At 33.2% G+C, this 16,540-nt stretch overlaps 1 protein-coding gene across 1 annotated transcript in view; it reads right to left on the reverse strand.

Annotated features, from left to right (window-relative positions):
* The window catches only part of LOC126815462 (tudor and KH domain-containing protein), a 64,033-nt gene that overhangs the window by 40,053 nt on the left and 7,440 nt on the right, over positions 1-16,540 (reverse strand). Inside the window, exons 3-4 of the mRNA XM_050541118.2 lie at positions 4,847-5,031; positions 4,040-4,161 (exon numbers count right to left, since the gene is read on the reverse strand). Of these exons, the coding sequence (XP_050397075.1) occupies positions 4,040-4,161; positions 4,847-4,943 (219 nt within the window). The 5' untranslated portion in view covers positions 4,944-5,031. The remainder of the gene's footprint in view (positions 1-4,039; positions 4,162-4,846; positions 5,032-16,540) is intronic.

Genomic DNA, 16,540 nt, shown 5'->3' on the forward strand with positions numbered 1-16,540 from the left:
TAATATCACAAGTTTGTTAAATATGAAACTGAAGGATCAAGAAAAAGTAGGTGGTGAATTCTTTTTAATATGTACTGAGCTGCCACGAAATTTTACTTCTGCCAAAGGTTCATAATATCCACTAGTACCGGGTATTGCGACTGCAGTTGCAATACAATACGCATTGCGATTCGAGTACTATGATATGATTCCCATGGCGATTGATAACCAGATCAATATTTACCAAGAAAACAACAGGATAAAAGAATAATTGATATTTTTATTGGATCCACTAAAACCTGGAAACAAAATTGCAAATACTGTTCAGGTCAAAATTAGGACCAAAACAATGTAAGAGTGTGTGATGTGGATAATTATGAGTGACAGGTTAATTATGGGAGCGACAAAAAAACATTTAAAAAATCCCTTCAGCATCTCGTGTTTCAATACACGAATCATCAGAGGATGTATCGTGATACATCGATTCAACGATATATCATGCTGGCACTAATATTCACAATATGTATGTTACGTGTAGATGAATTTGGGGATAATTTTATTGGAGTTCATCTAAGAAATATTGCCGGAGGATTTAATAAACTGAGATGAACTCTAGTGTGAAGTAATTCAATATGCTCACCTAGTCACCTGTATATAATATATATGTATCAAATAATAGTATATATACTGTATATAAAACTCTGATGTAGGTAAATCAGCAGGTGATATACTTCAAACAAGTCACAAGATGAAAAAATTGTTAACTTTGTTTTTCTTGCCTTCTGCATTTCTAGAAAGAAACTCTTTTGTTTCTACAGTTGCTTCTGATATAAACATCCTTTATATATTGACGTGTATTTGAATCTTTACAAGATACAAATCTTCACTAAATTTCTTTAATTTTTACAATCAATTAATTAAACATATATACCTCTTAAATATAAAGTAGACTTTCCATTAAAATTTGTAGATTGGATGGTTTCAAATCAGTGGTTTTATGAATATAGAATTGCCACTTTCAAGGAAATATATATAAAATGGATAAGGGGTTCAAATAGCTCCCAAAGTTTTATATTGTCAACCAATCTATAGTCGACCACACTTATATATGTGGCATACTCTAAGACTATCTGATGTTAAATGTATTAAGCAACAAGTGGGGGAAACAACATTGTATATTTTTAAAAATATTTCACATGATCACCCAACATTTGGAACTCTATAGACTAATATTGAGGTCTATGTTTTTGTTTAGAAACTTTACACACTCCTGGAGAATAAACTAGCCAATGAAAACAACCAAATTACCAATCTGATTTGTCAAATGATCCAGTTATTTTAACAACTACAGAATAGCACAAAGTTTGAAATTCAATAATAGTAATATAATTAACTGTTTGTAATGCTAGATTACATCAAGGAAATACCAACATAGAAGACATTTACAGAATCTCTTCTAGTATGAAATGGAATTGTGTTTAAAGTCTCGTCAACACAATGCATTGTCTCTTTGAGACTGACATATTTTATTTTTGATTTCAGAGGTTACATGTGCAATTCGAAGAGGTGAATTTACCCCGTACAGTGGCTTATCCACCTACTCTATTTTGATGTCCTACTGCCAAAGGTTCTTAACGGGCATGCCAGTGAGTACACAGGTAGATCTAAATTTTTAGAACGAACCAAACAACTAGGCACATTCTTCTTGTCAGCTCCCCAGTTACCACTTACCACCCCTGACCGGTTACAACCGGGTTTAAGAAATCAAGTCTCTTATGTATATATTTATATTCTAAACCTGCTACTTGTTGGGTCAGCATAATCTTGCTCACTGTCAATATTGAACCTTATCAGAAATCTGTAGACTACCTGAAGTTTGCAGACTTAAGTGTATATATTTCTAGTTATTGCTACAAGACATGAAGATAATGCCTAAAATATACACTCATTTATCTTTCTATACTACATCTGGCAGAAAACGTGATTAAATCAGTTAAAGTAAATCGATTTAATTACATCTTTCCTATAACCAACATCAGTTGTTTATATTAGTGGTAGATTATGTAACACTAAACTCAGTTAAATGTTACCTATATTTTATGACTCATCATGCAGCCAGAGAACCATTGTAGAATATTTTGTTAACATTACTTGAAGATGTGATAAACATCACACAATAAAAGCCTTGTAGTGCATTTAAATGCGCAGGTAGGCACTAGGAACGGTGCCACCTTTGATATTAAATATATAAGATAAGACAGAGACATGCATACTCCACAAAATTCCTACTTACTTACTATGTATATCTTTAAGCTACTTATTTAATAATTTACAAAGATTCAATTTCCTTTACTTCAAGAAATTGTACCTTTCAATCCTAGTAGCATGCGATGAAGCAGAATAAACAAATGAGAAAACACATTTTTTGTGTAACCATGACATTTTCTGTGATTTACATATAGGGCTAAAGCAAATTTTATCAATTAAATGAATACAATGACAACACATTAATGCAAAAAAAGACAGTTCTCCTTGTCACATTAGAGCTATCATCCTTTATATTATTATCTATGATCATCTGATAAACTCATGTTCACATCAATCAGAGTACTCTAGTGATGTCATTAGCTTTTTGTAGCTTTAGCAGCAGCTACAAAAATGTTGTAGATCATGTTGTTCTTCAAATATTCCCATTACAAATAAACTCCTGTACCCATGTTCAACAAATAATAAATAACAAAGCCAGTGGTGGATCTTCTTCTGGTCTTTAGAGGCTTTTAACCAGATTTGTGCCACCAACAAACAGCCTTTAAATGTGTAACAATTCCTAGCCTAAATTGTTGACACGTTATTTATACAAACCATTGAATCAGAACATTGCCATTTACGATCTTTAGAAACCCTAAACATATATGTGTAATTTAAAAAAATAACCCCATTATAATCTGTATTGTGGTGTTTTCTTTGGTCATTTACTTCGGAACCTCTTCCTTGATCCTTAGTCATGCTGTACCATTTGTACCAATCCCAGTGACCCGCCCCCTTTCCTTAGTGTCCTAAGCAAGTGCTTATTTTACTTAATGGTTTATCCTGGACTTACAAGTAAAATAGGTTTAGAATGTGATTAATGACAAACTATGGATTGTAAATAATATTGTTATGAGTCGAGATCATTGAATCTGATACAATTATATTATACGGTAATCTTGACATTTCTTTGTTATTTTACCTGAACCAAACACCTGCTAGCCACATTTCTTAACCCTGTTACACCAGTGCCAAAATTACCTGATTATAGAATGTCAAAGATAGAACCAGCATAAACTAAAAAGTATTTTTCCTGACTTCCGCAGAAATAGCATTTCCTATCATGTGGGCACTATAATATTACAAGATGATTGTTTAGATCACGATTTCAGCGGAAACCTATTGTTTTTGGACTATGATCAAATCAGACGTTATCTGTGCAAGGAATATCCACCACCTTTGTCCACATTCTTCATCAAATGTTTCTAATAGTAACATATACACACATAATTTCTACCTATAAACTTGAAGCCAGAAAGAACTTTTGATGTTGTTGATGAAAATCAGGTGTTTATATTTAATTAATGTGATGTTCCCATTAGATAAACATTGATAAAGGTTTACTGTTAAAATTCTACGATGAAGTCAGCATAACCAAAACATTTGTGGACTGTTTATAACAGTTCTTTCTTTAAAAGTTTAATCTGTAGAATGAGCACTGGGTTTTGAAATAAAGGCAATAACTCAGTAATCAGTTAACAACCCATACTGCATGTTTACTCATACCAATTTTTCAAAGAAATCACCTTAAAAGTATCAGTAATGCAAGCACGATTTCCAAAGGTGGGGGGGGGGGGCACATGAATTTAAAATTGCTTAATAATAAAAAGGCTGGGTTATGGGGTTACAGCAGTCCTTCCCCTTCAAACATTTATTCTGGGAATTAAATATCTCAAAACAGAATTATTTTGGTTGATTATGTCAGTTTTGGGTGGGATGATAAATTACCAGTATATTTAGATTCTAGACTTACCTTTTTAATGTTAGCACCTTGACGACCTATAAGAGGTCCAACTATAGATCTGGGTACTTTAACTTCAATAACTGTTTGTCGTGATGTGGCGATTTCATCATTAGATGAAAATTCATCGTCTTCTACAAATGAAATTTTTAATCTAATTTTACTATCAAATTAGAAAATAGTTTTGCTACCATTAAAAATTTCTCAATGTTCAGCAACCTCTACAGACAATATAAAAGTGGATATGAAAAAAGGCAAGTGAGACATGTAATCTTCACTGAAATCTATAATAAGATTGAATATAAGGGGGGAGATTACCTAAGTTTGATATTTTTCTTTTTTTTTTCTTAGTAAAATGCTGGATAATCAATCTGAGTACATAATATAGTGAATTAAGCTGTGGAAAATTATACATTATTACGCAAGATGCAAATGAAGCCCAGAGACTTAAAGTAATAATTTAAAGATAATGAAAATATTGTTGTTGACATGACATCGCAGGAAGACAGTAATACAAACCAAAGGACAAACAGTATGGTATATAAATAGAATTAGTTTATCATATAATCATATGTTCATGTGCAGTACAGTTTGGGGTAAGTTTAATTGGAAATACAAAACTTCCACAAAGGAAGTCCTTAGAAGACAACAGTAGTGGAACCATTTCTTATAGGGGATGTCTAGATTATTCTGCTGTCTCCAGTTATACTTGCTTCTGACTTGATAATTGGGAATTCCTTTTGACTCACTTGTTTATTGCATAAAGTCCATATCCCATAAAATTTATAATAAGGTACCGGTATTTATTTTGATTCTTACCTTCTTCGTTCCGACCTAATAACCAATAGAATAATAAGAGAGTGGAGGGCACAGCAATAAACAATGCAACTTTTCCGGCGATACTGATCTCAATCATAATCAAATAAACTCCCTAATCTGTAAGTTCGATTGTTCTTTTGTCAGAAAAGGTGAAGGGGAAAATGTCTTCTTTTCTGTACGAAATCCTGAAAAAACATAAACATTTAAATTCAGTAATGATATACATATAAACATGGCATAAGTGACATACATTATAAATCTACAGGCACAAAATATCTATTTTATTATATTGTACCAAAATAAACCATTGCACCAAGCTTTAAAACAAGGGCAATAATTCTGATAGTCTCATGAAGATCAACACTCCGTAAGTAAATAGGATGAATACTTTAGTACCTGGAGTGTCCACAAGAATTTCCAAGATAGGTTGCCAGGCAACAAAACATACGCCCACAGCAGCTAAATCTGAGCGGTCGACAAGGGTTGTCGCATATTTATTCCTTTGTAGGTAATTGTGGGCGTTTACAAGACAGTTCTATACAGATCAGATTATAATTTTTGTTGTTTGAGGCTTCACAAGATTCTACAAACTGAAACAAGGGTCTCAACTCTGAAAGTAATCTACAGAAATTGTTGAAAATTGACAGGCTTTTTCGTTTTAATAATTTAAATAATGCATATAAATCAGATGATTACTTTTGTCATTCAAACATTCACAATCGCCATAACTCTAGAAGTTATTGACGGAAATTGCTGAAATTCAATAGACCTCTGTTTCACAAATTTAAATGATGCATATAAATTTCATACATATCGGATGATAACTTTCATCAATCAAGCATTAACAAGGTTGAACAAAGTGAAACAAGGGCCATAACTCTAGACGTAATATACGGAAATTGCTGAAATTCAATAGGCTTCTTCATTTCAGTAATTTAAATCAGGCATATAAATTTCACAAAGATTGGGTGATAACTTTTGGCGTTTGAGCGTTCACAAGGTTCAATAAAGTGAAACAAGGGCCATAACTCTAGACGTAATAAATGGAAATTGCTGAAATTCAATAGGCTTCTTCGTTTCACTAATTTAAATAATGCATATACATTTCAGAAATATCGGATGATAACTTTTGGCGTTAGAGCATTTACAAGGTTCAATAAAGTGAATCATTGGTCATAACTCTAGACGTAATGAACAGAAATTGCTAAAATTCTATAGGCTTCTTCGTCTCACTAATTTAAATAATGCACATAAATTTCACAAAGATCGGATGATAACGTTTGGCGTAATAGCGTTCACAAGGTTCAACAAAGTGAAACAAGGACCATAACCCCAGACGTAATGAACAGAAATTATTGAAATTAAATAGGATTCATCATCTCACTAATGTAAACCACATATATCAATTTTAAAACAATTGGATAAGAAATTGTGGACGACGGATGGACCGACCGACAGACGGACAGGGGCGACGGCAATATAAATCCACAATTCCTTGTGGGCGTATAAAAATGATCAATGGCAATAAGACTACAAGTATTATAAGGAATAAATCTGCAAAGTTCCAAGATGATCCATTCCAAATTGCAGCCTGTAGATGATAAACACAAAAATTGGGCGTGGCTCTGCCCCTGGGGGTTGGATATGGAACAATATAAATAGGTGCCACACTGTTATTGAAATGATTGATATGTTGAATCTTAACAAAATCTGTTAATAATTGCAACCTGTAGAGTATTTACAGATAAAAAATCAACAAAAAAGAGGGTGTGGTACCACACCCCTGGGGGTTGGGACATGCACCAAAATAAATAGTTGCTATCCTTATGGTATAAGGAATAAACATGCCAAGTTCCAAGATGATCCATTCAGAATTCAATCCTGTAGACAAAAAACACAAAAATTGGGTGTGGCTCTGCCCCTGGGGGTTGGACATGGACCAATAGAAATAGGTACAACCCTATGATGGATCATGCCAAATTGGATCCAAATCTGTTAATAACTGCAACCTGTACATCATTTACAGACCAAACGGGGGGAGGGGGGTGTCATGCAACAATATCAATAGTTATAGTCCTTAGGGTATAAGGCAGTGGTTCTCAACCAGTTTGCATGGCACACTAAGAAAATGCGAAAAACCATGTTATCCTAATTGAGCATTCCCTAGAGTTCATGGCTGTGTTTTTTTATATTTAGTTTGAGTCATTCTATGTGTCTATGAATAGTCTGTATCTACGGTTGTATGCCGTCTGACTTATCATTTTATTTTGCAAAATTCAAATTTTGTTCATATATATTTAGCCAGGTGTGCCGCTATTTTTTTATGTGTCCCAAAGTGTGCCGTTGGCAAAAAAAGGTTGAGAATCACTGGTATAAGGAATAAGTATACCAAGTTCCAAGATAATCCATTCAGAATTGTAGCCTTCAAGTGCTAACAACAAAAATTGGGCGTGGCTCTGCTCCTGGGTGATGGGACATGCACCAAAATCAATAGTTGCCACCATTAAGCTATAAGGAATATATATGCCAAGTGCCAAGCTGATCTATTCAGAATTGTGGTCTGTATAGGATGAACACCAAAATTGGCCGTGGCTCTGCCCCTGGGTTGGCACATGCACCAAATCAATAGTTGTCATCTTTAGGCTATAAGGAATCTATACCAAGTTCCAAGATGATCCATTAAGAATTGTTGCCTGTAGGCAACCTTGTGGTTTTTCTCGGGTCTTCCAGTATATACCCACAGCTAAAGACCTCCATGCACCAGTGAATTATTGAAATAAAATTGAACAATATGTTAGTCCTGAAATTACCTAGTTTGGGTCGAGTGGGTGTTTATCCCCATCTCTATGTGCACTATATGTCAAGTATTAGGTGTATGTGATTTTGTCTAAATGTACATGTAAGCATGCTCTCCTTAATAGAGGTTATTTTGAGACTAATATATGCAGAATTTTATTTTTTATACTTCACTTGCACTATGAGGTTGGGCAGGTAACCCTACTCCTTGTCACATACAAGCTTATGATCCAAATTTCACGCATTAGACCATTCGGCCACCCAACCCCCTCTCCTTAATGGAATTCTTGATGCAATAAATTTCTTCTCTTATATTTACATTACTCTTCGGGGGATACATTGTTTATACTCCCAGTTGTTTTATATATATTTACCTTCTACAGACCTTATTCATTAAACTACATACTATGTACATAATAATGAAAAGATCACTGCCAAAATAAACATAAGACTTTTCTGTGGTGAATTAGACATTAACTATGATCTGATTGACCTGGCTACAAAACGGTTGATCCAGTTTACCTCCAACAATAAATAACTATGTGTTTCTGATGCAAGACTACAGCAAAATACCCAATTCTTTATATAGAGATGAGTCAATGTGGTTGTGTGATAGACTACACGATTCCAAACAGCGATTATAGGATAAACATGACTTTACTCAGACTCCACCTACACACATATTGCTGCCATATTCAACATATAAACAGTATTAGTTTTATGACATTATATCACAAGACTGGTAATATATACAACCTGTAACAAATAATATAATTCTATTTGTAATATGTCAAATATCTTAAACTACATAAAATATATGTTCTGTGTGTAGGAGTAAAAAATTCAAATGTAGGTTGCCTTGACACAAAACATTCCTGTAAGCAATAAATAATGCAAATAATTACCATTGATAAAGTTAGACTGATAATTGATAAATGATGTGATGGGTAAAACTTCTAAGTCTTTGCTGATATAGTAAATTTAAAACAATTTAATAAGCTATAGTGCATTTAAAGCAATTTAATAAGCTATCATAGCAATATAATAGTTATATAAGTAATAATTAGAAATTTGATAGGGCTCTTCATCTCTCCAATTTAAAGAGAGTATATAAATCCAATAGATCAGATCATAACTTTAGGCTGTAGTGTTAATCCATCCATATTTAAAGTGTTTAAACACAATTTTCAGAAATCAATTGAAATTTAATAGCTTTCTACCAGTACAAAATTAAAGTAGATTAGCTGATAACTTTTGTCACTTAAGCAATTGAAAGTTGCAATATGCACGTTTTGGAAATGTTACTAGTCAAATAAGGTTTAGTTATTAAGGAGAGTGAATTGATTTGAATCATAACACTTTGATTTGCAATCAAAAATTTTGATAGGGTCCCTCCTTAGAATGTGACCAAATTTTAAATAATCTAATACTTTTTCTAATATAATAAACCTGTATAAATGTTTGAGATTAGATAATTGAACACACATGGGTAGATAAATCAATGATCAAGGCATACTATGAAAGACATTAGCCCAGTTTAGGAGCAGAACAGTAGGACGTTAAACCCCATTTCATTTCATTCATTTCATGTTAAAAGCAACCCCCTGGATATAAACAACACAGTGAGTGAAAGAAATTGAGATAATAAAATTTAAGAAAGTGAATGGAAAACTGGAAAATAGCCAGGGGCATGAAGTGCCTGTCTAAATATTTTACAATGTCATGTAGATCTGGTATAAGTGGTCAAAATAAAGTTAATATGACTGATTAATTAAAGGAGTGAACTGAGTATAAATGATTGACTAAAGGAGCTGGTTGTACGAGATATATTATAATGAATAAAACTGGTTAATTTGGGGTCCAAGCTTACAATTATGAAGTCAATCATCACATGACAGCAATGGCAATAAATCCTAAAACTGTGATCCAGGTTGAATTTTTTAAACATTAAAAGTGAGTAGGTCTACAGTGACCCTGCATTTGCTGAATAATACACATTACATGGTGACAAAATAAAATCACACAAAATGATTTAAGCTGATATCAGGTGGAGAAATTTTGTTTCTCCACATGCAGACCTAATGGAATCACTAACATACTTCCAATAAATAACATAGCATAGCCAGGAAACAAAAAAATATGACCTACACCTTTGTCATGTATATTTTCCATAAAATGGACAAAGAGAGGCAGGACTATCACAGAGACAATAATAGGGGCAATAAGAACTCCATTTCAAAAACTTTTAGGGTGGTTTACAAAGTTTCAATTACAGGAGAACCGTGGATTGATTTTTTTGTGGAGTAAGTACTTGGTTCAGATTTTTAAAAATAATGTGTTGTTAGTGGTACTGTTCAGCGGTAGAAATGTGTATAAAGTTTTGGTGCCAGGGGCAATAAGTCCATAACAAATACATCATTATGTGCGATGATGTTAGGCTTCCAGTTTCTTTATCATGATTAGCTGAATGATTCCATCAAGTTTTATTTTTTTTGTTAAATCTCAGAAACTATTGACATTTAAAAGATTTTGGTGCATATTAATGCATAACAGTTCCTGATAATGATGAGCTGACCACATGAATTTTGGTGTGAAAAAGTTACATCAGGTAATCTGCCTTGTGACAGGTATTGTTCAAAGTCAAGTCTTGTAACAGTTATCACAATATGACATATCAATTAGGCTCTCTTTGGTTAGATGTTCAATTTCAACATCAAACTAAAAAACTAATTTAATGAACTGACTTAAAGATACATTATGTAAGATTTAGATAAAGAGTTAGCCATTCTTGCTATAATAGTTCGAAAATAGATAATGTAAAATGGATAATTTGAAAATTTCATTTAAATTACTCTATTGCAAGCGAAGATATTCGCCTTTGAAGGTTTGACAAAGACGTGTGCAATAATTTCAACCACCATGCTGGTTGTTCGAAGATAAGTCTCGCACCTCCATTTTTAGCTTAAATCAAAATATGGCTGAACTGTTCTAACCTATTTAATATCGGAGAAATCTGATGCCATCGAGGGTTGATTATGGTCTGGATAAGTTAATTAATGTCTAATTAATAATTTAGAAAACATTTTTGGCCTAAAGAAAGACCTGCAATAGGCAGATTTAGCTCTTGCATAATGTATGTTTAATCAGCCTTTTGCAACTTATTCAACCTTTTTATTCTTCTACTTTTCTAGTTTGTTGAACTATTTCCTGACATTACCTCATAACTTTAAAGAATTGTATATATTTGCTCTTTACCAAATATTTGACATAAAAAAATCTCAATACCCAAAGTCTCTCTGACTGGTCAGTGGTTGTCTAATAATTGAAGATGGGAGAAGCCCCAAAGAAAATTACAAAGATTTACAAATAAAAACAGTACTCAATATCCAAATGATAAATAACTACCTGAACAATCCAGATCTTGCCATTCAATACATATAAAACCGACCACTAACACCTACTAACATGTAATGCACCGATCACATTTTATTTATTGCATTAACAGATACTTATTTTGGCAGAGTTAACTACAACATGGTTCCACACAGTTAAATATCAACGGACAACAATGTGACTAATTACAAAGTCTAAATGTTTATAAAGAGAATTCAGCTGTTCAATTTGTCATATTTTGTACTAAAAATTTTATAAGCGAAAAAATCTAGCAAATCAGTAATTAATGTAATCTATATACTATTTAATTAATAAATGGGGAGAGAAAAGTTTCAACGTTATACTAATCACGACAAATGTGAATACCTCAAGTTAAATCACAAAATGTAAAACTTCTTGTGTTTTCGCCGGATCCTCCGGTTTCCTCCTATGGATAAAGACCCCTACGCGCAAGTGAATTATTGAAATAAATTTGAACCATATGTTAGTCTCGAAATAACCTAGTTTGTGTCGAGTGGACATTAAACCTCATTTCTAGAAAAAGACAAAAACAAAAAAGAACTTAATTGTTGGGGATTTAAAAACTCCGAGAATAAGGCTGACCTTAAAAATATCTTTGTTTCGCCTAACGCGACCGACTAACTAAAACCACCCCCGACTTAAATTATTTTATTGCACTTTTCCACGATCTTTTTATTTTATTTTGTGTGTCAACCTGAAATATATCATGAGAGTTATTTCCCTATACTATGGCTATGGTTTGATTCATTATTGAAACTGGTTGATCAAGACGAAAGCGTCATAGGTGTCGCTTCTCAACAAAATGGTTGCAGACGAATACACGTCCATTCCCACGAAATAATTCTGCCTCTATGTCTGTGGTGCGTAGTTTTAAACATGACGACGATATTTTCAATATCCGTTTTCGAGAAAAATGAAAGCACAACGCGCACTATCGTTAAAAACGTGTTGAAGGAGTTTCACACTTCAAGTTCGTGGCTAATCGTATGCGAGTCGGGCATCACGAAAAATCCCGATGTCATTGATTTGTTTGCCAATAAAGAAGACGAATGTTTCCACCCGGAAAATTATTAAGCTGTCAAATTAGCTCTTAAGTTTAATAAAAACTTTCAGTTCGTTACTTTTTACGTCAGACCCCAAATTCATTAAACAAAATTAATGAATCTGTAGTATACAGCTAATAAGTTTTCTGTATTGATTTCTCTGACTTTAAAAAAAAATCTGAAAAAAAAACCGACCTACCGATCCTTCTCCTCGATTGTGGGTCGGGTTTGGTGAAACAAAGATATTTTTAAGGTCAGCCTAAACAACTCAACTTGAAACAACATTTGGGTGTCTTTATTATAAACAACACCCTTAGAACCCATATCATCCCTAGATAATGTTTCATGATTGTTTATTTTGACATAATTGGTAATGGTAAGTAATTACATTGTTTAGGGGTCACAGTGGCTTAATGAGCAAGGCCACTGACACACTAACTAGGAATTCCTGGGTTCAATCCTCATGTTGACCGAGAATGTTCCACAGGATTTTCCAGTCAAGCTTTCCCTGGCCAGGCTGGATACGCCCACATTTTGCAAGAGATGGATAGTGAACAAGCTAAAAACAAAACTAATTTTTTGTACAATCAGGGCCATAATCCAGAAAGTTATGGTCTGAAATGCGCAAATATCAAAAGGGACAGAGATTTTTGGAATATTTAGATATGTTTTAAGTTTCATCAAAATCGGATAAAAATTGTGACCTCTAGAGGGCCCATAACCTTTGTATTACATACTTATACACAATTTGCGTACAAATAGCGGCCATTTTGTCGGGCACTTTCATTTCGATTTTCCTGAAATTCCAATTCAACCTTCATTATGGTGGAATGGTGATATATCTAAACGTTTTTTAAAATCGGAAAAAAAATTGTGACCTCTAGAGAATCCACAAGCTAAAAATGCGATTTTTCGACCAATCAGGGGTCATAATCCAGGAAGTTAAGTTTGGATATGTGTAATTATCAAAAGGAACCATGATCTTTAATGTTTCATCCAAATCGGATAAAAACTGTGGCCACTAGAGGGTCCACAACCTTGATATACCATATTTTTACAAGGGGACGCCATTATGTCTGTCAGTTTTTGTCCGATTTTCACAAAATTCAAACTCATCCATCATTAGTGTATAACTGTGTTATATTCACATCGTTTTTTTTCAATCGGATAAAAATTGTGACCTCTATAGGGACCACAAGCTCAAAACGCGATTTTTCGTACAATCAAGGGACATTATTCAGAAGTTACGATCCGATATGCGCGAATATTGAAAGGAACCAAGATCTTTGGGATATAAACATGCATTCCAAGTTTCATCAAAATTGGATCAACATTGTGACCTCTAGCCACAACCTTGATATACCATATTTTACACTATTTGCGTACGAGGGGCGGCCATTTTGTCTGGTAGTTTTGGTCCGAAACGAACTCAACCATCATTAGGGTGTAACGGTGATATACTAAACTGTTTTTTTAAATCAGATAAAAATTGTGACCTCTTGAGGGACCACAAGCTGGTCCGATACATGCCAATATCAAAAGGAACCAAGATCTTTGGGAGCTAGACCTATATTTCAAGTTTCGTCAAAATCGGATAAAAATTGTGACCTGTAGAGTGTCCACAAACAAATTGTGGACGGACGTCCGGACGGATGGGGGCGACGACAATATATGTCCACATGAAATAGTTATATCTTTTAACTGCCAGTACTATTAATCAGATATTTTGAATCAAACTGGGAATCTAATATTTACTATGAAATGGGAATGAACGATAACTACAATTTTTTTTTTAATTTCTAAAGATTTCAACTTATGAACATGATTCCTGTAATAAACGTTATAGAGAGTTGGTCCTATCGGTCACACAAATCATTCATTTGTTATGGGGCTTAACATCCGCTTCCACTGAGGGTGATATTGCAGACAAGATCACACAAACTAAATGACATCACTTTCGTATCTAAGATACCATATGGCTGACTGACTAGTCTACAACAAGTGACATGCGGGTAGACACACAACATTTAAGTAATAATATTTTTGTTGGTTTGGCTCACCTTCAAGTGGTTGCTATTACACACATGTTTAAAATGCCGGTATTAAAACTTACACACATCACGAAAAAATAGCAAACAGAATTTATATTTTACTAGCCATCTTATATACCTGTTGGTACCCTTTATTCCCACACGGACAATGGAAGAGTCCATCTTTCACTCAGGTGAAGAGGAATACATGTACACTCACAAAACAGATTAAACTTAAAATTACTTAAGTTAACCGAAAAATGGTGTGATTCTTTTTAATTATAAAATAATTTGAAAAGCTAGACAACATCATATTATTCATTTTAATCCAAGATTAGGTCCAGGAAAGAAGAAATGATACCAATTAGGTACCGGTAACCATTTCTCAAGTGTATTGCACAACTTCAAATAGGATATATACGGTTAAAAATTAAGAAAAATTGAGAATTTCCCTCTTCAAATCATGCATTTTTATGTTAAAACAATGTTTCAGAGTTTCTAGAGTTTGACTTTACTTGCAAGTTTCCGTTTCCAAGATCATTCAAGGTTGTACCAATAACTAGTACATACACCATGCCTAACTTACATTGATCAAAGTTTACACATATGTCTTAGACTAGATAGTTTGCCAAATCCCATAAATAAATCACCTTTCTATAACAGTAAAGATTATGCCTTGCCAGACAACATGTATAATTCTATTAAATTTACTCACCAATTAATTAGACAGGATATAATTAAATCAGTTTACTTTATTCACTATGTGAAAATCTATGTTATGAATGAATCAAATGATCAGCAAACTCTAATTATATTAACATATGTAAATGGTTTAATATTTAATTGATTGGCATTCATTTTTTCTATTTTTAATAGTTTTTCTATTTTTAATTATTGAACTAAAAATGAATGAAATTTCCTTACAGTAACCATGAATTAAAAGAATCGTGATACATAATTTATATTATTTAAAAATACAGAGAGATAGAGATAATTCAGCATCCACTCATCAACACAAACTATGTGAAAAATATTTTTGTTGTGAGATTCACTAATTTGAAACCATTATATATATATATATATATATATATATATAAAATTTAAATGGCCGGGAAATATGCAACCCAGTCAACACTTACAGTCCTAGATATCACTAATTATTGGAGTTGAAATGACAGTTTCAATTTTTGTAATGTATTTCTTATTCATATTTGTAGCCTGATACAGGTTTTGTTCTCTTGCCAAGTTGTTAGACATCAATCATACCAGTATCACAGACAAGTACTACTAATAACCTTTACCTGGAGTTTTATATATAAATTGACAGCTAGCATAGTTGAATATAGTGAGGATAGATATAGTATATGGGTGGAGCACCAAATCATTGAGTGTAAACATATCATTTTACTCCTCAGTTCCATCATAGACAAAATTAACTTATGAACTTATAAAATATTCTTTAAAACATAAGTTACCAGGCAACAAAACACATGCCAAGCAGCAGCAGCCAAGTCACCCAAGCAATAATATAAGCTGCTGAACAAATCATGAACATTTAAATAAGATCTATTAAATCATAATTAAAGTTTCTCAAGTGCTAACAAGAGTTTGTAATAAATTGGTAGGTTTTTACTCTGGAATTATCAAAAATCATTGAAAATCTGTAGTGTTCTTCAATCTAATAGCATAGACAACCAACATAAATTTAAGAAAGATAGGTTAAAATTGCAACCTTTAAAGTTCTAACAAGATTTCATAACATGGGGGCAATAACACTGTAACCCAGGTATCATTTAATCTTGTGTATCTAGCACTAATTTCTTTCACATTCGTTTAATATCAAATCTTTGTTTAAAAATTTGTTTAAAATCACCAAAAATCATCTAATTTGTAATTGTGTTCAGTTTAAAGCTGATTGATTAATTTTGATAATGAGTGTCCAATTTACAAGTGTTTAATTTCCTGACCACTGTTAAACGAGAGCATCGCTAATGCTGCAATAACGTCCACATTCCAGCATTGATTGATATGGTACTTTTTAAAATGAAGAGAATGAAATATGAAATGGCTGTAATATAAAAAGAGGCAAAGAAGGCTAGGCATTGGGTTTGTTTTGCCAAATTTCCAGACAAAATACTAACAAAAAAGTGGGTGTGACACTGCCCCAGGGGGTCAGGGCAAGCACCAAAATAAATAGTTGCTGTCTTTACGGTATAAGGAATAAATATGCAAAGTTCCAAGATGATCCATTTAGAATTGTAGCCTGTAGATGATAAATACAAAAAATGGGTGTGGCTCTGCCCCTGGGGATTGGATATGGAACAATATAAATAGGTACCACCCTGTTATTGAAATGACAACATCAATAGTTGCCGTCCTTAGGGTATAAGGAATAAGTATTTCAAGTTCCA

Source organism: Patella vulgata, chromosome 3 (genome assembly GCF_932274485.2).
Source record: "Patella vulgata chromosome 3, xgPatVulg1.2, whole genome shotgun sequence".
Lineage (NCBI taxonomy): Eukaryota > Metazoa > Mollusca > Gastropoda > Patellidae > Patella > Patella vulgata.